This window comes from Falco naumanni, chromosome 11 (genome assembly GCF_017639655.2).
Source record: "Falco naumanni isolate bFalNau1 chromosome 11, bFalNau1.pat, whole genome shotgun sequence".
In the NCBI taxonomy this organism is placed as follows: domain Eukaryota; kingdom Metazoa; phylum Chordata; class Aves; order Falconiformes; family Falconidae; genus Falco; species Falco naumanni.
Window position 1 is genome coordinate 24387539 of NC_054064.1, and position 25295 is coordinate 24412833.

At 38.7% G+C, this 25295-nt stretch overlaps 1 protein-coding gene across 2 annotated transcripts in view; it reads right to left on the reverse strand.

Annotated features, from left to right (window-relative positions):
- TESK2 (testis associated actin remodelling kinase 2) overlaps window positions 1–25295 on the reverse strand; it is an 84444-nt gene that overhangs the window by 29029 nt on the left and 30120 nt on the right. For both annotated transcript variants that reach the window (XM_040610175.1, XM_040610174.1), the window contains exon 4: window positions 15882–15930. In XM_040610175.1, coding sequence (XP_040466109.1) covers window positions 15882–15930 — 49 coding nt within the window. The remainder of the gene's footprint in view (window positions 1–15881; window positions 15931–25295) is intronic.

A 25295-nucleotide genomic window follows, 5' to 3' on the forward strand; every position in this document is an offset into this window, starting at 1 on the left:
AATATTGTTCTCAAGCTCTTACTGGCACAAACCAGCTGTGTGTGGTAAGAATATCCTAAAGGACAGCAAGTGCACCTCTCCCAAAGAGAATACTGGATTTTATTTTGTCCCTGAAACATTTCAGTGCTGGTACAGTAAGGCTACAGCGTACACATAATCTCTAAGCATTATTCTACAACAACAACACTCACCATTGCCTAAGTATACAAGCAACTGGAGCATGGATCTGATTGGGCTCCGACAATGAAAGCAAAGGACACTACATTTCATACAGTGACCTCACGGCTAAATGGAGCAGTGTTCAGACCTTTTCAAACTCTCTATCATCAGGTTGCAGTGAAACAGCTATCCATTATTCCTACTGCTAGGTTTTTGTCATGTAACGGGATACATCAAGTCAGTTTATCTGGTTGCCTGAGTCTAAAACTAACTGCTTTGGGTTGTTTATTTTTACTTTTACCACAACTTAACACAGCAAATTGAACACGGGCTTAAAAGACCATTTTAACTCACAAAAAGATTATTTTCCTACAAATTTATCCAGAGCAAGAGCTCATGCTTCTGTTGCTAGAACAGAAGTTCAGCAAAACTATATTTGTTACAGTTCTCCCAAACCTTATGAGGAAAGAGAGCAGTAGCTTCTTTGAAGGACAAGTTACCCAGAAGCTCAGCCAAGCATAGGTGCTTTCTGGATCCAAGAGCATCAAGGAGGCTTCTGATGTTATAGCTTAATACTACAAAATGCAAAAGCAGCAGTATATAACCCCTTCCCACACAACAGTCAGGGCATAGGGAAACACACTCTTATAACTTTAGGACAATAGGAATGCTTCCTTGCAAGACACTTGCAGTCACATTATCAGACTCAAGCATATGAAATGAGGAACAGAATGAAATTCAGTGTATAGTGGTACTTACACATAGCATTACATGCTTCATTTCAAGACACTAATACTGAACTTCACCGTCAGATTTTAGCCTTCAAAAATATTCAAATTATTCAAAATAAAAGGTTTGAACATACCAATATGAGAACTACAAGCTTTTAAAGAAAAGGCACATCAGATCCACATGATTCCAGCAGTTATTACTCAAAAACAAAAACTCCAAATATTGCCAGTTCTGAGGGGGAAGACCAAAGGGAATTGCAAAGTTGTCAATACCACTTTAAAAACCAATACTGTTCCAATATGTAGGTCTAATATAAATAAGCCACCAGATACTGCACAGGAAAGCCAGGAAAAAAAGTTGGCCTGGTATTTACTCAGCCTTAAATGTCACTGTTTGCCATTTAAAAAGCAACAAATAACAACAAGACACCCCTATACAGTAGCCCACATGTTGCCAAAGGCAATGCACTAAGTTGCTAAGAAAAGTAGGTGTAGAGAGTGCATTTAAGATGACAGACCAAATGAGGTAAACAAAGAGTAAGAGCCCCAGAGGTCCCGAACACTGTAAGACAAACACTGAGATAGCAACAAATTAATATACTGGAGAAGCCCAATGAAGGAAGCAGGCAGAGAAGCAGGAGGAAAGAGAAACTAGAATTGTGGCTGTAGCACCTTCAGTGTGGAGATGCAAGAGCAAAAGCCAGACTATGTAGCTGGACTCTACAGGGAAGCCTGGAAAGCAAAACACCACCACTGCAGAGACAAGTGCATTAAAGCAGTGTCAAGAGGCAAGAGCTGTGTATTTGTATAATTTCTAATGCTGGAAGTAAGATGATAACCCTCACGCCTAATCAAAGAAAGCTGAGATCTTTTTCACTCTCTCAGCTTTCTGCAGAAGTTAAAAAAGTTTTAAACCACCTATTACAAGGAGGACAAAACCCAGTCTTCGGTTCTTGTTATGTTTAGCAGTCATCTGTAACATTCAGCACTGACTACTTTGAAGGCTTCTGGCTGCAAGACAACAAGCCAATGTACCCTTCTGCCACAACTGGTATAATTAGCTACTGTGGGAGGACTGGAAATTTCCCTGTTTCACCCAACTGTTTTCATTAGCTTCAACTGTGCAGAACTGGGAAAAAAAGACAGTAGCAGAATGTTCAAAGCTACAGTAAGAGATACTACGAGTTGATACACCAAGACTGACTACCAGATTAAACTGAATTTTGAAGTTAGTTTACAGACCTCCACTTGGTTTGGTGGGTTTTTTTTAACCCATTTAAAAATCTACAAAACCACCTAACCCAAGCATCTCTGAACACTAACCCTCCATTTCCATTACATATCTAACACACTGATTGCACCAAACAAAATAAATTACATATTAGAACAGAACAAGTTGGATGTTTAATTTGGGCTGTACAAGTATATTTTTGGATAGCAGGTAAACTAATGTTGCCAGGGAGCAAACCACAAGTACTGAAAGTCAGAACATGCAGGTGAAGCAAGCACGTTTCACAGCAAAACTCAAAACTTTTTCATGAGAGACCAGAAGGGCTCAAGTGGCTTGAAAAAATAGCCTGATTGAAAGGACAGAAGAAAAGCCAAAAGTCTTCCCCTGAAGGCCACCTTTCTTCCCTGCTCCTTGGTTGCTGAAAACCAAAGGGAAAAAAAGTCTGTAACCTAAAGTTAATTTCTCTTCTGCTTTTTAACCAATACAAACAATTCAGTTACTTGATTAAAAAGTATGTCTTTTCTTTAAAAGTGTTAACCATTTCAGGATTATTATGATAATCCTGCTTTTAAAAGCATCAGCTGTTCATAGAGGAGAGGGCAAGCTTCCTTGTACAATTGCCATGGCATGTTTACTCATCAGAACTTAGGACCGAAAGCCAAGAAACACAACTGATCTACCTCCGTTTCTTCTTCCGTGTCAGTTGTGGTGTTGATTGATTCACCGGCTCCTCCTTCTAAAAAGGCATGTACAGGCATGGCTTATTTTATAAGGGCAAACAAAAATTAACATGCACTAACTCAGGAAAGAGCTGTAATGAAAACTATTTGTTGGTTTTCCAAACATTTAAGTGCTGGCATGGAAAAGAATATGGCAAGATTTGCCTTCCTTTAATTCTCTATACCCAACAGCTCTTATGGTCAGCATACTGAATTTATCCCTTTCCTGTCATTCCATTCAGTCAAAACTTAATGTTCACTTGCTTGCCTGCTGCTAGAAACAGATTACTGTAGGTAACGCTTCCAACTGCGGGCACATAGCAACAACGCACTATTGCAACCCATATGTATGAAGGGTTTGAAATACTTCAGGAAATAAGCTTATTTTGTTGGAACCGGAAAACACTCCCAGTATATCTATACAAACTGACCTTGATAACCATTTTTCCTGCAATTATTTTAGTAGAAAAAACAAAAAGCAAAGAAGGCCTAACAAAAAAACCCTCATTTATAATCTGAAGTCACAACCATCTGGATTCTAAATAGAGTCTAGTTTCAATGCAGATAAGAATCTGGGATATGGCAAGCTAGCAATGGCATAAATTAGCACACAGGCACAGAAGAGAAAGTACCTTGTTGCTGACACAGGCAACAGGAACAGCATCTCTACAGTAACACTTCTGTTAAGAGCATAAGGCTCTATCCATAATGACAGCATTCTGAACACACTAGACACTCGGCTCCGCCTAGAAGCAAGCTGTAGCCCCTGACAAGGAGCCTCTTATTTTAAAAAGGTCTTTCTCATCTTCCCCACAAAGATACCAGCAGTATCAGCCCACAGATTATATGCCTGCAAGATTCCAGATAAATAACCCATTTGCTTCATTTTGTGAAGTCTGTAGAACAGCTACAAGGATCTACTGAGAACAGAACTTACAGCACACAGACACCTCTCATGCTACAAACTTTGTTTAAATTCTGCACAAGGAACACTGTTTTTGAGCTGTTTCAGAGTGCTTTTCCAAGCCTCAACTCTGCAGCTGTGCTGCAATGTCCATTTACATCTGAGGGTGCTCAAACACTTCACTGGCAATTATAGAATGCACCAAGATCCCCTATTAATAGCAATGTGCAAAAGCAAACATTGAAAGAATTTTCATGTACAGCCCTGTTTCTGAATGGCTTGGATGGCTGGTAAGTGAAATGAGGAAGTGAAACTACAAAACACTTTTTAATTCAAGAGTATGTTTCCTGGGGTCCAGGGTGAAGTGGGGTGGTGGCAACGATGATGAAGACAAAGCAATACAAACAAATTGTTTTTACTGGAAAATATCTGAGAAAAAAAACCCAGACAAAAAGTTAAAGGGCCAGCATCACATTCTCTATTTGGACTGTATCTGTTCATACAAGCAACAGGAAAATCTACTCCTCAAGGCAGTATTCAGTTCTCCTCCCCTCTCTCCCCCTCATACCACAATAGCTGAGAAGTGTGCATCTTCTCACTCTTATTAACCTAGATATATTTCCAGGATATCTGAAAGTAACAATAAAAGAATTGCAGGGGTTGCAGTTCAAGAATGTTTTCATGTTTTGCTTGAGACAATGGCAAATGGTCCTGCAGGCTTACAATGAGTGTCAAAATACTGATACTAAAAATTCCTCCCCCAAAAAAGCCCACACAATATACACACACACCCCTCAACGGCATGTGTGTGCCACACATGCAGGGAAGGGAGAGAAGGAATGAGACAATGGAGCTTGCTGTTTGCAGTTCAACATTTACCTGCCTCTTCTCTTACTATCTTCTATCCTTAAGACATTCTAAGAAGGATACTACCACAGCAAGATATTTAGCAAACATTCCTCAGAACACACTATAATTACATGCATCTATCTCAATTAAAATAATAAATAAAAAAGGTTCCTTGTACTCTATTTAGGCTCTGAAGAGATGAAACAAGTAAATCATCCTCCTACAAGAGGGAAAAAACGAATTAAATTCAACATACAGCCTGTGTAGCCAAGATATTAAAAAAAAAAAAAAAGAGAAAGAAAGAAGGGGGGGGGGGCTGGATAAAAGGAGGTTTAACCATAAGCTCTTATGCTCATACACAGGCATTTAAGAAAAAGACTAGAATTCAAAAGCTAGCACATCCAGAAGTTCTCACTGAAATAACTGGTTGCTCATCACTTCTGATCTAGCACCTGCATGCATAAATATAGACTGTGTGCCTGAAGTTAGACCCATTTTCAAAGTCTTGGCTTCTGTCTTTACATGAAGATTTCTTCAGTGTCTCTGATTATAGTACTTTTTACATCTGAACCTTCTATGTGAGAACCCACCCTTCTCTCCTCACCTAACCACGTATTGCAAGTGCATCTAGCAGTTTCTCTGTGCCTTCAGCACAACCCAGCGCTTACGCAACTTACACTACTTGTCTGCTTTTGGTAAAAGGAGAGACTTTCTCTGTAGAGTTATCCCCAGTGTGTTTAATTTACCTGGTCACCACCAACCCACAGTAGGTTTTTCCTTTAACTGAGCTGCCAGCACTGCCCTCCTGAGACAGAGCCTGTAAAGCCAGCTTGCTTCATCCATAAGTCTACGTTTTTGTCAGCTGTTTCCTCACAACTAAGCTTTTTACTGCAGCTTTTTGAGAATCAATTCCACCTTTCTGTAAAGCAAGGATCCAATTGAACTTTTCTTACTTAACATTCTAATTCTGCACATGTCCATGATAAGAAGTCACTCTCTTTAAAAAGATGCATTTTGGGGGAACTGGTCAAATCATATTACACAGACTGCTACAGGAAAACACACACAAATTCAGTAATTAAATCTTCCTCCTGTCCTCAGAGCAAGTGTTGTGACCAGGTACAGCATCATTTAACTTCCTATCAAACTAAAGCTATGCCACAGGGGGCCCTGCATCCTGTGGGGCTAATTTGGTATAAACAAACCAAAAATCAGTTTTAAAAAAATCTTCTATTGTTTAGTACTTTTCTGGAAACCCTCAGTCTTTGACCACTGCAATCAGACAAGATGGATAGATTTCATTTTTGAAAAGGTAAATAGCCATCAGATGTAAGGGGGGGAAAAAAAAAAGAAAAAAAAAGGAAGAAAAGATCACCTAACTTAAATAAGGTCCTTTACATGCTTTCCAAGAACCTCACTTTTGATGTATAAGCACTCAAAATTGCAAAGCTACAAATCAGACAGACTTTGCCGAAACTCCTGTGGAGGCATGTATCATTTTTGCTGCAGAAAGAACTAAAGGGTCAAGCACACCACATATGCCACAACATCAGGCTGCAAGAGTATGAACTGGAGATGGAATTTCAGCCAGAACACTAAATTTCCTGCCTCCTGTCACTGAAAGCCAGGCCCCCTTGTGTGATTTTAAATGGACTTTCTTGCTAAGTGCAGCACATCAAGCTGTGTTTGGGACTGAAGTCTTCTTTCTTTTTAACTAATTCACAAAAATATTTGGTGCCCAAGGAAAATAATATAAACAAAGTAAAGAATACGTACTTTGTCTTAACTTCAGTGAAATAACGTCACTTAGACATACTGCTTTTTGTGTGTTACAAGATAATTCATGAAGCCTTAAAGTTACAGCATAAGGTTTAAACAGTGAGGTGTTTCCCAAATACCACCACTGCCCTCCCTTTTCTACAAGCTTTTTAAACTCTGCTTGTTTTTAACAGTCTAATTTACTTATTAGATGTACCACATTTAATCTTGCATCCAGTGGTGCATAGCAATTGAGTCAGGTTTACTTCCACCTTTAATCAGCCTAACTCAAATCTCACGTAGGAGTTAGTGATGGGTACCAGAGTCTGCAGCTCTTCAGCTGTTGGAATAACAAAACACCCAGGCACCTGTACTGAGCCTACGGCATTATTTTTGAAAAAATGAGACATCTTTAGATGATAAAACAGCATGATGGTGTTCACATCCTTCTAACCCTCATTCAGTTTTCCTAGAGTTGATAATTTAGACTTAAGCATCACTGGAAACTGGACAATTTTTTTCCTTTTTTTCATGCATCCTTTCAAAAAGTGTAGTTAGGGCAGACATCCCTCCTCCCAAACCAATACAGCTGGTTAGTCTAGCACTCTCTAGTTAATGCTGCATCAGGGCATGGCTGCTTCTAGAGCTACCCGTGCTTCCTGACAAGGATCAATGACATAGGAATGGGTCTCTGCAATTCTGCAAACTGGGAAGTGTCAGACGAATTAAGCCTTTCATATGCGGATCTCTCAAGTTGGAGAGAGACATGCTGTACTCCTCTAGAAAGAATCAATCTATAGGAAAAAAGGACGCTGCTTTGAAGATGAAAAGATATGATGCCTTGTAGAGCACAGAGAAAGGATGTAGTGGGTCATCAAGCACCGATCTACATTTGCTGAGAGTGCATTCAGTCACTTTTTACAAATTAAACTGAGAATTTAAGTGAAGCCTTGCAGCAAAACTGAACCTGATAGTCCACATATGCTGTGAAGAGTGCAAAACTTAAGACCAAATATGGCTCAAAGTGCTGACAAGTATTTTTAAAATGCTATTATGTACAATCAAGAAATAAGAAGTGTCTGTACTGAACCAAGTTTATAAAAAAAATAACTGCATTTGAAAATTATTGAAGATGTACTAGGAATCATTTTGCAAGCTACACAGAGAACAAGAAAGCACATAAGATCTACATGTGGTCCTGGACAAAGCTATTAAAATAACTTATTTCAGATACATACACACATACAAGTACTTAATATTCAAATTTATAGATTTTTTTTTAATGTCACAATAATTTAAGCAAAAGCTAAAAATGATACTTTGATACAAGAAATCTGAAGGACATCCCAAGGCTTATCACCTTTAAGATTCAGGATCTTTAAAATTTCAAATAGATATTACTAGACACTTGGTTTGCCATGTTATAAACACATTCATCTTGGAATATAAACAGAAGCTTCCTAACTTTTTGGCTCATACAAAAAGTCCCTATTACCTACACCTGTTTCCTTTCAGCAAGATAGCTGCTGCATGGGACAGCTAAGGTGATAACTTCCAGTTCCACCTAACTTAGCCCTACTGTTCATGTGCAATGAATTAGAAAGCACAGGCAAGACTTGTCTTTCTGTACACGTTCAGTTGGTTGGGTTTTTTCACCCCAAAAGATTGAGCTGATATTCACACGCACCAGTAAGCAGGCACAGAGTAACAGATTTTTGCATCTTGTAGATTCATTTTAACGCTGTTCCCCAAAGTACAAAAACTCCACAGTTCTATGTATTTTTAAAAAAGGATGATAGAATTAACTAGATATTTCAAAGCATCAACTAAATGCTTGCAAAATATTTCTGCAGTGAGGTAACTGTTTTTTCTCAAGAATAGAAACAAAGCAATATGCAGTTAGTGAACAGTCCTAACAGACATCTTATGTGATACATTCATTCTATTTTAGTGCTGGAAAAAACAGTTGCAATGAAATGGAATAATTTCTCACCTTTTACATTAAAGACTAGCCTAGTCTTCCTAACACCAGAGTTATTTCCCTGCTCTGTTTTAAACCCTACTGCTGCTGCCATGACCCCTACTCTTCTCCTCAGGTCTCACAGAGAACTTCTCACACAGTCCTCAGCCATTAAGGGAGGGGGCAACTACTGCGGCATCAGACAAGGTTACTGTTACTCTTCTCTAGAGGTCAGATCCCTGGGGTCCAGATGAATGGTTTTCTCTTGACCCTGAAAGCCAGTACATGCAAGGACGGCCTGACTCTTAATGACTCCTGTAAGGGTAAAGCTAATGAACCCAAACCACCAAATTAACAGAGGAATTAACAGATGTGTGCTGGCTGGACTTCCAGTCCTACAACAAAAGCAGCAAAAGGAGCAAGCAAATAACAGCAATAGGTACTCTAGTTTTATAATCCATACATCCCTGGAATTAAATATATTCAGTTCTAATACTGAAGCCCATACCAGGAGCAGTACAAAGGAACCATACTAACAGAGGACCTGATGCCTCCGAGATAGTTTTGGGTAAGGCTAAATTTCCACTTCTGGTACTTGGGTTTTATACCTCCCAAGGCCCACAATGCCTCTACACTTCCCAGCACTAGAACCAGTACAGCACCACTGAAAGAACTCCTCTTCTTCCTGTTCCCAGGGAAGCAAATAAAACGAAGCCATAGCTTTAATGAATACTATGAAAAATATCTGAACTAAAGGCAAAAAGAATAAAGCATGAAAGTAGATATTTATTACAATATTAATCCACAAATCGTGCTTTTCATTGGCTAAAAGTTCATAAGGATCAATTTAATCTGCAGAATTTTACACATACTTGGAGCTCTTACAAAGTTTAAACAGCAGTCCTTCTGCAGCATCCCACAGCCAGGAGGCATTTTAAAATGCCAGCTGCTGGCTGCTGAAAATCATATGGAAGGCTTGGGGGTTTTATCCTTTGTCATCATAGCACATAAATCTTTTTTTTTTAAAGTTACTTCAAAGTAAATTCCATCTTTTTTACACTACTCTGCATCAAAACTCATTCTCACAAAAGGAAGATGTTTAGAATTAGCAGGTACATTCTCAGAGCTGTCAACAAAAACATCCAAGAGAAAGTTTGCACAGTGGCTCACTTCATTCCTCCATACAGTCACAGCAGTTGCCAGTTTCACAAGACCATAACGTAAATAACTTGACATGCTGCTGGAGACCTCCAATACGCTCAAGGAAGATGCTTTATGTATGCAAATGAGACCAAGTTGGACGGGAATTAGAGACCAGATCCGGGGAGAGACAAAGGACCAAAACATCTCTAGAGTTTCCCTACCCCTTTGCTTTTTTGCTTTTCCTCCTGAGTTTTCTTTTTTCAATACTACAGTCAGACAGACTATATGAAGTGCCTAAAGAAGATTTCAATAAGCGAGGGTAGCTAACGAAAAGCACAAGATATTAAGGAACACAAACTGATCTGGAAGCCTCTAATCAGTATGGCTTGACTGTACACATTGGGAATACCTAAACCTTTAATCTTACATGAAGTAAAGGGCTTCCCTAAAAATTTTCTTTTTTTTCTTTTTTTTTTTTTTTTTTGCTATAAATTGGATGGCAGCATCCAGCAGATGCATAACATTTTCTAACAGAATGAAGTTGAGAGTCCTTTCATTTCTTTTAATTTTTTAATTGGTGCCACCTTTAACACAACTTTCATCTTCAGTTGTCTCAAAGCTCAGGCTAATCAACTTAGCACTGCAGCTATTCTCTTTTTTTGAGTGACAACTACCAGAGCCACCTTATCCAGGAACTACAACAGAGTTAAATACTTGCACTGCTAAACAAGTAAAACCAAAGTTATTCAAGCAATATGAATCACACTGGTCAAGTAACATTAGGGATTAGCAAGTGTTACAGGAGATGCAGGGGAGGAGGGAGCAGGAATGGTGCTCCAGGGTTTTTTAAAACTCTCCGAAGAGTGCAATTGCCATCTGGAAGGCAACATATGCCTACAATTTTTGCTGTAGCATAAAGATTTTGAAGGAGACCTAAGTGATGTCTGTCTGGTTTTCTCCATTCCAAGACTCTCCTTAGAAAGGTGCCTAAGAACTGAGGGGAGGAAAAAAGAAAGAAGGTCAATTAAATATTTTTAATGGTAGATTCTGCTTCTGAAAGCTGTATATCAGAAGGACATTCTTGCTTGAAGAACTTACTTCCCCTTCCTTGTAAAAGGATAATTCAGCACAATTGTAACAATTCTGAGAATTTTAAGATTTTCTTCCCAATCAGTGCTATCTTCAAAAGTAAAACAAACACCAAAGAAAACCCCCAAACACACACACAAAAAAAGGAAGATCTTTGAAGGCCTGAAACTCCACTAAATGCATTTATAGTTTACTTACATTATTGTTATTGGGAGAAGCAGTGAAGGAAAGTTTTCAGTTATCACAGAGGAGCTTATTGAAAAAAATCCTCTCTTCAAAAGCCACAGGCTTTTTCATTAAGATGAGCTTTAGTAGTAAAAGTGATACACTGGGTGGGGGTGGCAAAGTCTTTTCCAATTGCTACATAACAGCATTCTTGTCTCAAAACAATGGATTGTAGTTGATGGTAAAAACAGCAGTGTCAAATCCAGTAGGCTATTACAGTGCAACATGTCAAAATTGTCAAATAGCCATTATCTTGCCCAAGATAAAAATTAACAAGTCTGGAAGGATTTCCGTAGTAAATTTGTTCCTAGGGGTTATGATACAGCTATAAAAAAACCCACAAATTAAACGGAAAATCTGCACACATTCAAAGAATTCTGTGGATTCTCTTAAAAAAAAAAAGTTAAAGCACCAGTCATGATTTTTCTTACAGCACTTTCTGCCACATACATCTGCATTAAACTCTGTTGTCCATACTACACGTGCCAGCATGCATTATTGCTGACAACGCCACTCTGAGCACCCAGGAAACATTTTAGACTTCAGGGCACTTTCATGCACCTCTGCACAAAGCCCCTGCAAGGTGCAGTACGTGGGGCAGCTAATAAGGAAAACTCACTCACTGGGATGCACAGAAAGGCAGGCTCGCCCCTTAAAGTTATCTCACCATTGTTCCGATGCCACATATACAGGACCTTAAACCCAAGGCTGCCCAAATGTACTCTTAGACCCAAGAAACACCTAATACCGCACCAGATACTTGGGATGGAATCAGAAGGACTTAACTTGGTAGGATGCCAGCACCTGCAAGAAGGCAGGCTGAAAGGCTGCAGGAGAGGCATGTCAGCCAGGCGGACAGCAGATCCAGCTGCCAGCTGAAACAATACTGTCTGCCCCTCCATCACAGACCGTGTGCTCCTATCACACTGCCACGGCCCTTCTCCCTGGCTCAGAAAGCTCCAGTGCATGTCAGATCCTGCACAAAGCAAGTAAAGCTACAGCTTCAGAATGTGGCAGCAGAGCATTTGTCCACTTTTTTACTATCATAAAGTATGAATTAATAGCCATAAAACTTCCGTTGTAACAATTCACTATTGTTTTTGAAGCACTGCAATTTCAAGATATCCCAATCAACACATAATAACTCCCTTCCCCATCTTCTATACACATAGCTGTCAGGGTTTTCACTTCCTTCAAGAGGGAATTATCAAGCTGTATGACTCATTCTGTGCATATATATACATCTAATTATAACAAGATTTTAGCCTGAGCTCTTTCTTAGAAATTCAGATAAACGTGTTTAACAGAGTTCAACAAATAATTTAAGATCCATAAAAAGATATTAAGTGGCTTTTATACGCTAGACTGCATGCTGTCTGCTTCAATGTAATAATATAGGCCTATAGAACCTGAAATGCACATACAAATTTGCTTCCCATCTAAAATGGGTGCTTGCATCCATTCCATGGTAAATGTGTCTGGGGTAAGATCATACGCTATTGCTATTAAGCCACGGCTGCTCCACACTAACTGGCTCACAACTTCATGTCCCCTGGAGTGTATGCTGTCTGCTAACCTCCTGGCAGTGGCTCAGATCTGGTCTCCGAATGCTCAGCAGGATATCATGCTAACTGACACCAGAGCCTGTGCTAGTATGCAAGTTTCTCCAAGTCTGAGGATGCTGTGTGCCAGGAAATTAAGAAATGGAAGCAAACAGAGAGTTGTCAGATTAGGAAAGTGGCCCGAAAACAGAGAGGCACTTGAAGGAGAGGCTGAAATTAGGTTGGAGAGGCATGCAAGTACAGCAGGAAGCCCTGCAGATTCTTGTAGCTACAGAAACAAACCACTAGCTGCAGATTAGAGCTGAATACTGAGAAAGGAATACCCAGTTCCTGGCTTTCCAGAAAAAGAGCATAGCAATAACTCATCTGAGTGGTACACCTATCAAAGCATCTACTTCACTTCCCTTAAATGTTTCTTAACTATGCGCTTGCAAGGATAGAAGTCTCTGCCAGCCTAAACCATTTTGTGACTCTAAGGATAGATACTGAACTACTTCAGGAGGCATATGCCATAGTTTCTGGCTTTAGTAGAACTTCAAAAACAATACTGGATTTTCAAAACTGATAAGACTGTGGATTCAGAACAAGGCCAAAGTCCTAGTGCAGCCTGTAATTAAACAATTCCATTCGTATTTGTAAAAAACCTCAAAACAAACAGAAACTGCTTCTTGCCCAACAGTTTTAAAAACAAAAGCCACTTGAGAGAGGACAATTACAGCAATGTAAAGTGCTGCCAAAAGGGAAAAACCCAAGGCCTACATACCATCAACACCTTCATCAAGCAAAAAACCTGCTCCACTGCGTTTAGCCTCCCGTGGGTTTAAACGTGCAAGAAAAAAAATCTGTAACACTTTGGAATCTGCCTTCCAATAACAAAGTGCTGTATATTACTAATGTAGCCCCTTAGAAGGCTTATAAAATCCTCAGGGCTCCTCTAACACCATTTGTGGTTGTTGCCCTGTGTGTTAATAGCACAGGAGGCTACTAAGTACAGATCATTTAAATCCATTCACCAAACATTTGCCACAAGTTCTCAACTTCTTCTGTCATGAAAACATATAAACACAAAACAAACACAATTTCCCATCATGCCCTCAGACACAAGTTCCAAGTGATGCTGTATGCCTTTTACTTAAGCATATCATCAACTGTACTCTCAAAACACAAGAAGGGATAATTAAGCTCCTTACAGAACAGGTCCAGCATAGGCTACTGCAAGAGAGGATTCTCCTTGCAGTGACTCAGTCACCTATTGAGCAACAAGCCTTTGAACCAACAGTGTCATCCCCAAAGTGAAACCCTGGCAGAAATCCTCCGAGTGCTAGCATCACTAGCATCAGGCTAGTATCAATTATGTTGAGCACTGGAAGCTAGGAGACCACCTTTATGGACCACAAGCTGACAAAAGCCACAAGACAGTGGCTGATTTGTTTATCCTCCTGGGCTATATTTGAACTAGTGATCCACCATCTCCATCTTACTAGTAACTCCTTCAGCTAGCCATTTCAGCCCCCTTCTCTAACCTCCAGAAGTCTTCGGAACTCAACTATTACTCCACACACACTTCAAGAGGAAAAATGCCATTACTGTTGCCAGAAAACACAACTAATTCCACCTGGAACACACACAGCTCTGAACTTTTAAAAGCTCTGTAAAACTAAAGAACAACTACTGTATTGCACAGAATTATGTGTGGATTCCCTAGAACATCAACTTATGATGGCCTTCGGTTGTGGTTTTTTTCTATTGAAGGTATTACATGTCCACCTTGGTCCACATAAGAAAACCAGTGATCACTACATGTACTTTTATAATATGTCCTTAAAACTATTGTGTTTCTCAAAGTTTTGCAGCAACCCTCTTCAGTCTAAAACCTTTCTTCTTTGGTCTCAAGATGCTTCAGGAATCTCTTCTGTTATTCTGAATTATAACTATAAAAAGTTATTCTTTGAACTCTTTCTTAGATTTATTTGCTTGCCAAGAACACAAAAATAGCTGAACAAAGCAAGCAGCTACAAAGTTAGTTCTCCATGAGGAAGCATCTGTGCTGGTTTCATTTTCTTGGCTTTCTGAGGGGGGGGGGGGGGGGTGGGGGGTGTTAAATGGCAAGCAACTGGGATGAAGGGGGGGAACAAATTAACCAACCAACCCAAAAAAACACACTGAGGAAGACTGGCTAAGATTTAGTACAGCGAAATGTTATAAAGCTCTATCTCTTCTAGGATGTATTAAGTGAGTGGAAGGGTCTGAAACCTTACAGTTTTAACTGATGAGGGGTCCAAAAGAAATTAGCAATAACGTTAGCAAAGCCTGCCTGCAAGAACTGATCAGCCATCTAACGTCAAATCTTAGAAGTTTCCTCTACCAAGCACAGGGCAGGGGGAAGATCAAATAAACTGTCCCACTCATATCAAAGGACACCTCACACATACTATATCTTGGAATTTTTGAAAGTGTCTGTACCTTTGCTCTCACACTAGAAATATGGCCACTGTGAACTAGTGTGCATCACTCGAATAGTAGCTAGAACAAGAACTGCAGACCTGTCACCCCAGAAGGCGAAGAAATTCACTGCCCACATATGTGCATCTTTGTCTCAGAGCTGCATATGAAAGCTATAGAAAGCCACAGCCACATGTATCCTGATAACTCCATACAGCTATCCAATCTTCTCATTTTACAGCAGCTCTTGGCAAGCATACCAGGAACCTGTTTTAATTGCTAACTAATAACATACTTGTCTTCCGGGGGTGGGAAAAGGGTTAATCTTTTAATTAAGCAGTTCCTACAAAATAGAAGTAAATATGAAACAGTACCTTTATAAACCATGAGTTTCTCCTCAATCTATACTCAAACTAAAACAGCAGGAAAACTATTTTCTTGATTTTGACTCAAAACGGGCAATGCTATTCCTGACAAGAGCATACACCCTTCTTGGTTTTCCTGAACAGTTTACAGGGAGATTAAACATACAACCCAGTAAAACCCAGTGGGAAGACTCACACGAATGGAAACTTCAGTTTCTCATTTGATACCTGTATCTTGGCCAGGGTATACGGGCAATGGAATAATTCCTTTTTATGGGACCCAGATTAAGCTGTGATCTTGATGGTATTCCAAATCAGGAAGTGGTAGGGACTGAATACACTAACACCACCCAGCTGAAACATCCCCAATTCACCTATGAAACATAGACACAACCAGAGGATAAGTAAGACTTAAATACAATGCAACGTCACTGAAACAATATTTAGGAGAAGCTCAACGGTAGTCCATGTCTCTCATTTAGAATATTATCAGTGAAATTTTATTTTCCTACTGTGAATTTTTTTATCCTAATAAGCACTTCCGACGAGAAAAGACATACAAGGGCTATGAGCAAAGTACAGTTCTGAGGCCTGATCCTGCAGTCTTCCCACTGCAATGCAAGCAGCATGTGATTAACTCACTAATCACCATAAAAGAAACTATCGCTCAAGGTGAACAGCCATTGCAGAATCTGGCCTGAGAACTGGTGCATATTCAGTATGTATATCATGAAATAGTCTTACCTCAGTAAGTGCGTGCAGCTGTCCTTGATGCACACAGACACCCATAAACCTACAAGAAACAAGAAAAGAAAAGTGGTTTGGGCTTTTTTCCCCCCCCCTCATTCATTTGTTTTTTTTCTTTAAAGAAACTAAGAGATTAAGTAGTACTGGATATGCCAAGAGAGAAGGAAAAAGAAAAAAAAAAAAAAAAAGTCAGCCTCACAGATATGGCACACCTCAAGGCTGATTATTTAAACAGCACAAAACAAAATCATGTGTCTACACTACAATACAATTTGCATCAGCAGTTCCAAGAGAGCACAGGAGACAGCTCAAACTCAAGATGGAAAGTTCCTAATTTGACTATAAGCAAAGGCCAGCATATAATGATTTACAGGAACAGCCTCAGAGTTCTGGTTTAAGGAAGTTTAAGCCAAGTAATTCACTGTTGATCTGCATAAATAGAATATTACTTCCCTTTGCATTTTGCTGCCTAAGCATAAAGATGTTTCTTCCTATCCCATTCCTAACCACTCAGGAATATGAGGGCACATACGTGCAATATACTTCCCCTCCCCAACCCCCCATTTCCAACACTTGGATTGAAGCAAGTTTCAACAGTATCCAGCGTACACATATCCCACAAAAGGTTACCTATGCTGCACAAGGTTCAGAATCATGCTGCTAATAGTAATGACTGTCACCCTCAGTTTTTCCGGAAAGCAATAGAAAACGTGCCATACATTGAATATATGAGGAACAACTGAAAGCTCATTTTTACCACCGTACAAGCTGAACTTAAGTGACAAAATGCAAATTGATATTAATGGTAAACATCTTCCATGAGAAAATTCAGTAAAACTTAAATTGTAGGCACTTCAGAGCTCTCCCTGCACAGTTCAAGTATTGGTTCTTTTTAGATTAATTAATTTCCATTTTTATCATTTAGATTTTGGTCTCAACAAGCAAAATCCACATTGTCTGTCACTTCCACAATGTTCAGAAATTTCCACTTTGCAAGCAAATTGTAGAAATGCGTGATTTCATTAAATGTGACGGGAATCTTGTAGAGAACAATTTGAAGGAAAAGGAGCTTTTATAACCTCAACCACTAGCGAATTTAAAAACAAAATTATGCAAGACATATGTAGTACTAGTTCAGCTAAGCTGCTTTTGAAGAAATGAATGATCCTCACTGTTCTCTTGTCTAACAGCTGACTGGTAAATTACAAGCAGCCAAAGAAAAATAATATAGGTAAGGTCCTTTGCATAAGCTTAGCTGTGGAAATCGGTTTTTATAACCAAAGAAGCAGGACTTGTACTTGAACAGCTATTGCCTGCTCTCACCTCAAACAATATTCCCTGAATTAAATATGCAAATTTTAATTTAAGAGATAGTGAAAATGCAGCTCCTTTTGTTTAATGAAAAAACAATGGGACACAACCAGGTGTTCAGGGGAAAAGGAAGAAGGATTCTTTCAGATATACCATCTACTCAAAACACTGCTGTGAGTTTCACTTCACACAGCAACTGTATATGAACAATTTTGTAAACAAGTTGACAAATTAAGCCTCCTGAGACTAAGAAATCCAGACTCTTACAGAGCTGAAAAATCTGTTTCTTCCTTAATGCAGCATTCTGAAAGGCTCCAGAGCTATTGGGCATGGTGTTAATAGCTTTATTCACAAACAAAAACTGAAAAAAAATCCAAAATATAAGTTCCACTATTAGACAACTTTTGAAAGTATTTTCTCTTTTATGAAACATGCTAATGACACAAGGTTAACCCAGTGTTTCAATTCAACAAAAAATGAGGCTAAGTAATTGAAAGTAATAATGTTTTCATCTATATGTCAACTCTTCTTTTGTAAAGGTGTATTAAGTACTTTCATATTAGGAATTCACTGTATTTGACTTATTTCTAAAATATGAATGTGATTTAAGAATTTATCAAAATTTTGCCAAACTTAATTTTCTTGTCTCATCTTTACCAATACGAAAAACAACACTGTCACCCAAAGACTGGTAGAATTTAACTTCTTCTGCCAACCTGTCTTGGTCAAGGGAAGTCTCAATGGAAACATTCATTACCTTTGTGAACCTACACTTAAGGAAGAAAAGACACACTGGCTCAGGTTACCAAGAGTAAGAGTTCAAGAATTCTTAAGCGTTTAGGGTTTCTACTGGGAAACAGACATACATCTCTAATTTTAAATCAGAAATTAAAACCAAAGCTCAATATCATGATCTCATGGAAGAAAGCTGGACATAAAGACACATTTATAACCCCCACGTATTTAGAAGTTATTACCCAGGAAAAGAGAAACCAGATACACTGATAAAGACAGAATTAATGAGTTTACAAGCAACATACTGAAACCATTTAAACTTTGTGTCAAGAAGCTCAGTTTTCAGACTCTGGAAAATAGATTGATATAATAGACCTCTAGTGATCCATATTCCTGGAAAACTTCTTCCTAGCTGCTGTATCAAGCAATAATAAGCCTCTTGGTTAAGCCAAGTACTGCTACAAAACACTGTTGGAAAACATTTTCACTAAAAGATAATACACACAGCTGCTACCAGGAAATACAATTACCAAGCAAGACTTCACATAAAATTTTACATTTCTGAGATTGCCCTAGATGAGAATGCAAGTTCTGCGGATAGGAAGCTGACATGCTGGTCCAGTACAGCTGAGATTATTCCTGTTGGCTAGACGCACTGTCTCCAGAGCCAAAATGCGCTTGTAGGTGAACATCAGCAGAATGTCTTGTCAGCCAAAGGTTACGTTTCCTATAAGCATTGCTAGTTGGCAGAAGCTTCAATGAGCCAGTCATCCACAAAACAGGAGACCACTTGCAGATTTCAGGAAGTTTATTTTCAAGACAGTGTATGTGGCCTTATCAGGAAAGCTGAAGCACTTCCAAAATCCTAACTAGTGGTTGGAAAAGTTTCCCCAGAAGCTGCAAATATGAAGGATGCTATTTGAGTCTACCCTATAAATACAATGCAGAACACTTCCACCACAAAATGCTTTCTAACAAATGTCAGCAACGTTCAGATGTTGGAAGTCTCTTTCCATAAACCAGATTATTCCTCAGTCTGGAATATCTGCCCTCCTAGAAAAGAGCATGAGAAGGTACTCTGGATATTTCTTAGAGCCATTACCCAAACTTCTCTCAGTTCAGTGAGACTGCAAGGGAGAAAATTCTGGACGGGAAGGGGGAGACAAAGAACTGTAGCATCAGCCTGCAATCTTTGCCTTCTTGATAAATCAAGGAAAACTAATATCCAGATTATAAAGCCACTGCGGACATCTAGACACTGAACACATGTTTCCCATTAAAGGAAGTTCACTGGGACACATTTCTGTTCTGTGGATAAACCTGGGGCAGCTAGAGTCCAACATAGTAAAAATCGATGCCCTCTGAAATTTACTGTTTGTATGAGAAAATTCAGCCATTTGATGATACATCAAACATAAAAAACAAAACAAACACACCAAGGCAAAAGTCTCTCCTATGAGCTCAGTAACACTAACAGAACCAAGGTCAAGATACACATACTTCACTGCACTGACTGTTGAAGAAGGGAGAGGGTGAGTAAGAATGTAAAGTCTGTGTTAAGACCCTCCTTAATGCTTTAGTCACCATGTTAGATTAAAAACTTATTTTAAAATTTCTACACTTGCATTTTGATTGTAGACATAGATGTAAGGCATTTAACAAAATACAGAAACTGTAACATATTATATACAACACATACAGCCTCTTTCCTGTCTTGTGCACAGCATTTCTAAAATACTCCTTTTTGATAACAACATCGCAGAGAGAGAAGTAAAAATATTTGTCTTTTCTGTTAAAACATTGCTCAATACAGGACAAAGGATGTTAAGAGACAAAAGCCATCCCTCTGCCTATTGTAACAAAGTCCATCACAAGTACTTTCACAAAAAGGAAGGTCTGAAAGGAGAAAACCGCACACAAAACAACCCTGGTACAGCATCCCAAGGGTACTAGATCTGTCTGAAAGGAGACTAAATAAAACTCTCCTTCAAAGTTCATGTAATGCGCACACTGCTTGCTTATTTGTGTGTGTGCACACACAAGAAGGTGGATTTAATCAATGAGTCAATCTGCCTGCACACTCTCTGCCAAACACGCAGTAATACCTCCAAGTACTCCCATGAGAGCACTTAAGACATGAGCTAAGGCTTTCTGTGTACACAGTGTTTCAAATGAAGTCCCCAAGGTACAGATCAAATAAAGAAATACTTTTTCATGCAAACAGTAGTGATATTAATGACTGAAATTCTATCTCAAAATTGAAGATACACTAATTTAAGAGACAGCACAGCAGATTGAGAGTCTGTGTTAGCATACCACTGCATTTGTGAAAATGAGAGAAACACACCTGTAAGACATTACCAGAATGAAAAGGTATCAGGTCTCTCGGGCTGCAGACCTAAGGCTCCCAGCCTAGGACACAAGGACAGATTTCTTGAGTCCTTTCCAGCCTTATTTTCTTATTTTGATTTGGGTAAAAACTCACAACTATGGCAGCACAGCAGCATTCAGAGAAGCAGCAAAGCAGTAAAAAACATTTACAAGCATCTACCAGACCTTTCATAACCCTGGTACCAGATCTAACCCGTGCCTTGAACAGCATTGCACTTTAAATGGGACACAAGCTAATATGTGGCCGTGAAGAAATGCTCCCAACTGCTGTTTTCCCTAACCCCAGCAACTGCAGTCTTGCCATGTATCAGCTAACCTGTACTAATGTGGCTATAGTAAACAACGCATGGTGCAAACCAGAACTCCACCTCACTTTCCCACTCCTGTTCTCACCATCTGTTTTGAGGAAGATGTGATAAAGCCAGCACATCCCACACCCAGGGCAGGGAGAAGTGTAGATCAGAGGTAGAAAAGCATTTTAGTTCTCTATGTTTAGCTTGCATGCAGGAGTCACATGGAGATTGGAGACGAGGTTGATGGTAGAAACACAGCAGAACACTCCGTGAACACCATCAGTCTGCTTTTGCCCTGTCCACTCCTAAAATGTCCCTAAGCTGGTCCCTGGGGAAAAAAAGCAAAACAAAAGTAGCTCTTTCATACATAGCTTCTTATGATCACCTGACAGTGACTGAACAAGAAGTTACGACATTACGGTTAACATTTACTCTGCCTCTGGAATCACAGGAAGCAAGAGGGAGGGAGACAAACAAAAACCCTCTAAACCCCTTTACTTTTTTCCATCATGCCAGTGTAGCTGCAAGAGCTGGAGTCTTCTATTCCAAAATATCCTTAAGAGACTGACAAAGAGGTTCCGTTTTTGCCAAAATAATCCCTCTAATAGTTTCTCATTTTCTTGATGAAAAATGCATTAGAAAATATTTCTATATATATATACACACACTCGGTGGAAAACGAGTGGAAGGCAGAGATTGTCCAGATGATCCAGAACCCACTGAAGCTCAAATGAGCAAGTGTGTGTGTGTGTGTTTGACCACTTGAATCTTTATGATGCTACCATAGGGACAGTATACTAACTGGGGACTCGGTAAGAGAAAACTAAGCTTTTCACTTACATCAGTCTTCTGATCAAGATGGATCTACATAGCAGGCCAAGAGCAGAATTTGAACACAGAAATACTGAAATGAGTGGGGATATTTAAAGTTAGCCTTTCGCCCCATGCCCAGAAACATGTTATTTTTAAAGCCTAAATAACAAGATTTATATTTCACCAAGTATTAGAAGCAGAGAAACTGAACTGCCTTGACACAACTCCATCTGCTGTAGTAGTACAGAAGTGTCACTATGGCAAAAAGCACAGACCTCTCTCTAGGTAATCTCTACCGAGCTAAGGAATGGAAGCAAGTCAGCAAGTACAGACAAACTCACACTCCAGAACAGTGACGGCAGGCTAGGAGATGAAACTCAAAAAGGTATCCATAACTATGAAAATGAGCTGATATGTACAGCACAGAAGCAAAAGCAGTTTCCAATAGTCAGCAATATTTATTATTCACATCAGTGCAAGTGATAGCAAAAAATACAAGAATATTTGCAGTAACACCTTTACATTAACTGTGGGTACACTGGAATTGATAGCTTGTAAAAAGTTGCTACGTAGTTCAGAGCACTGGCAAAGAGATGGGGTTTTTAATCACCCAAAGGATAACAAGGATCTTTGGCTACTAGGAAAAGGAATCTCTTCTTTTCCATACTACTTAATCCATAGAAACCAGGGAAGAGTTCTAGGACAAAAATACCGATTCCGTTACAAATTTTAGGTACCAAAGCATCAAGTTGTTCAAAATCATAACCATGTACCCAGATTGAGGAAGATTTGGGTATACTACAATAAATGCATCATTGGTCAATCTGACATTCAGTTTCTAAAACATTAACTGACTGAACTGCATATGTTAAAATCTGAGAGCAGAATTTGGATACCATAAAGCCAGTATCTATCCAGTTTCATAAATTTTACAAGCCATTTGATAGCAGAGCACCTCACAGCCCTCTGCCTGCTACAATTAACCGCTGCACAACATGATCTCAACGTTTCAGCCTAAAAATCCACTATTATCCCTATTGGCAAACAACAGATCGGCACTAAGGAAAGTAACTTGTTTACAGCGTAAGTCAAGGGTAGGTAGTCCTAGAGCCTGCAGAAGATGAAGCAGCTCAGATGTATACAGTACATAAAATCAGAGTACATCAAGGCATGTGGAAGAGATCCAGTGACTAATCAATAAATAACTAAACTCAATACTAGTGACAAAACAGCTTACTTAGTAATAACAGAGGAAGAACTTCAAAGGACAGAAATTAAGTTAAGAACAGAATATTTAACAGCAAACTGAGGCAGCTCATAGTCCCTGGAAAGGAGAAGTTACACATTAGAACTTATTGCAAGAGGATCATTCCCTGTAAATACAATACAAGCTTAATTTCCAAAAATAATCCTAGAAAGTGTTTCAGCAGGAACATGTTGTTGTAGAACATCTTCCTAGTGACATCTCAGCAATACTACTCCAGCTGCTCTTATTTGACAACACGTTTTCACCTCTAACCTCACTCTACTATAAAAGCAAGTTATTATCAAATATTATTTTTAATGTGTTTCTAAAGTGGGAAATAGGTTCTAAATTAATTTTTACAACACTAGTAGAGAAGCACCAATGATTTCTATGTTTCGGAAACAAATACAGATGTTTGCGTGCATGTGTGTGTAAATATACAGATATATGTAGACACATAGGCAGGTAACATTTAAAAAGGATAAAATCTTCTCCCAGATATAAAGGGACTGGGAACACTGCAGTAAGTGATTTTAAACCAAAAGTAAAATGACACATAACTAACACACAAACCCACCAAGTTATCTCCTACAGGAAAAAACCAAACACTTTTATTGTGTGGTGTTATTCAATAAAATAATAGACTAAAATTAAATACAGTTTTCTCATTTGCATTTTCTGTAGGAATATCCTTACCCCTTGCAGCAAGGGTATTTACCTAATACATAAGAAAAGGCAGTACTTCTTACCAGAGAACCAACCTCTCTTTGAAAAAGCCTCAAATCAAGCAATTAATAAAGTGTATTTACTCTTCAAAACAAATTATGAAAAGATAAACCATTTCTACTTAATTAATTTAATTCTTATGTATTCACTCACAAGTGCTTAGTTGAGCACATGGGAGAAAAGAAAAGATTTCTCTGTCCATTCTTTTTCAATTTCTCTATCTCTATTCTATGTATTAATTGGGAGACCAAATGGAATTCCTTTTCTGCTTCATGCATAAATCAATATATTCTTGTTCTTTCTTCAGGACCATCTGTGCAACACTGCTGCCTTCAAATTATTTATAGGCTCTAAGGCCAGAGGGGACAGGTATATCATGAGTATGGTCTCTTAAACATTGGACATTTAAATTTCAGCAATTGGTCAGAACTGAGCACTCTAACTTTTGTTCTCAGCAACACTTGTGTTAACTCCATTCAAGGGGAGGGGGGCAGGGTTACATTAAGCTGCAACTCTGTGTTCTTTGCCTGTCAAACTATCTCTTTCCTACTTTCCCTCATCCCAACCCAAGTTAAATCCTTTACTTTGAAGAGTTGTAAAGCTACATGTTTTTTAAAATAAGATTTACAAACCACACAACACTGATAAAGAAAATGATGAAGTGTACTGTCACGATTTGACAATACCAATCCTATGAATGTTACTCTTTCCACAAACCTTACTAAAAATGCTGATGTATCAGTCCCCACCATATGCTGCTTATCTAAGGGTTCTGAGGGAAAGGAAGTGGTGGACAGGTATAAGAAAGCACTAATGGTCTTGAAACCTAAAAAGCCAGGTATCTGACATCATTTTAAAAAAACCACAAAAAACAAACAAAACAAAACAAAAAAAAAAAACCCAAAACAGAACAGACAGATGAGTTGCTGGGAACTCACCTCACCTTGGAGAAGAGAAAACAGACTAAGAATTCCAATTAGGGACAGATTACTACAACACTTGAATAAATACACTGCAATAAAACCAATACAGATTACTATAAGTAAAAAAAATCTCTAAGTTCACAGGTTTTGGGGGTTTTAAGAAAAAAATAACAGAAAATAGGCATGAATTAATGAATGCTCCCTACAGATAGTGCAAATGCTTCTGATAGTCTCCTCAAACACTGAAGGAAATGAACAAGATAATATTGTTACACATCAGCTGATGAAGACTGAATCAAGATTTCAAGGATCAGAAAAGTTGGTTATAAAGGATTTTAAGAATCAGTCCTATGTCTGTACTATTTAACAGTCCAGTGAAGAAGTGAAAATTAAGTTAAAGTTCAGTGTCTCCAAAACTTTTCAGAAATAGCTATACTGCCTGAGACTATCAAAATGGATCCCAGCTGTGCAACAGCAGTTTAGGAGAACCAGTTATTTGGTGCACTGTCATCACACCTTTAAACTTCTTACTGTTACGGCTTTAGCTAATTATGTTAATTGCTTGTCACATCATCATAAAGGAGTAACCAAGACTGAAAAGATTCAAGGAACAAGATACACATTGAAACATTTTGGATTTGCATCCAGTAATCTATTGCAAAACCAGAACTACCTTTTTCATTCCAAGAGTAGATAAATCAGGTTAGTTCAACCCTAGCTTCTTTTCTTCAGTCCTCCTTATCCCACCTTGCAATACTAGGAGAAGAAAACACTAAGAACTATAAAGCAGACCTAAAAATATGAGGAAGCTATGGCACTTTGCATTGTTAATCTGAGAGATTAGTAACCATAGATTATTTGAATGGTGCTAAATTTGCAATCATTTAAATTAATGAAGAGAAGCCAAATTTTACTCTTGATATTACTGTTGGACTTGATCTTAAAAGTGTTTTCCAGCCTAAATGAGTCTATG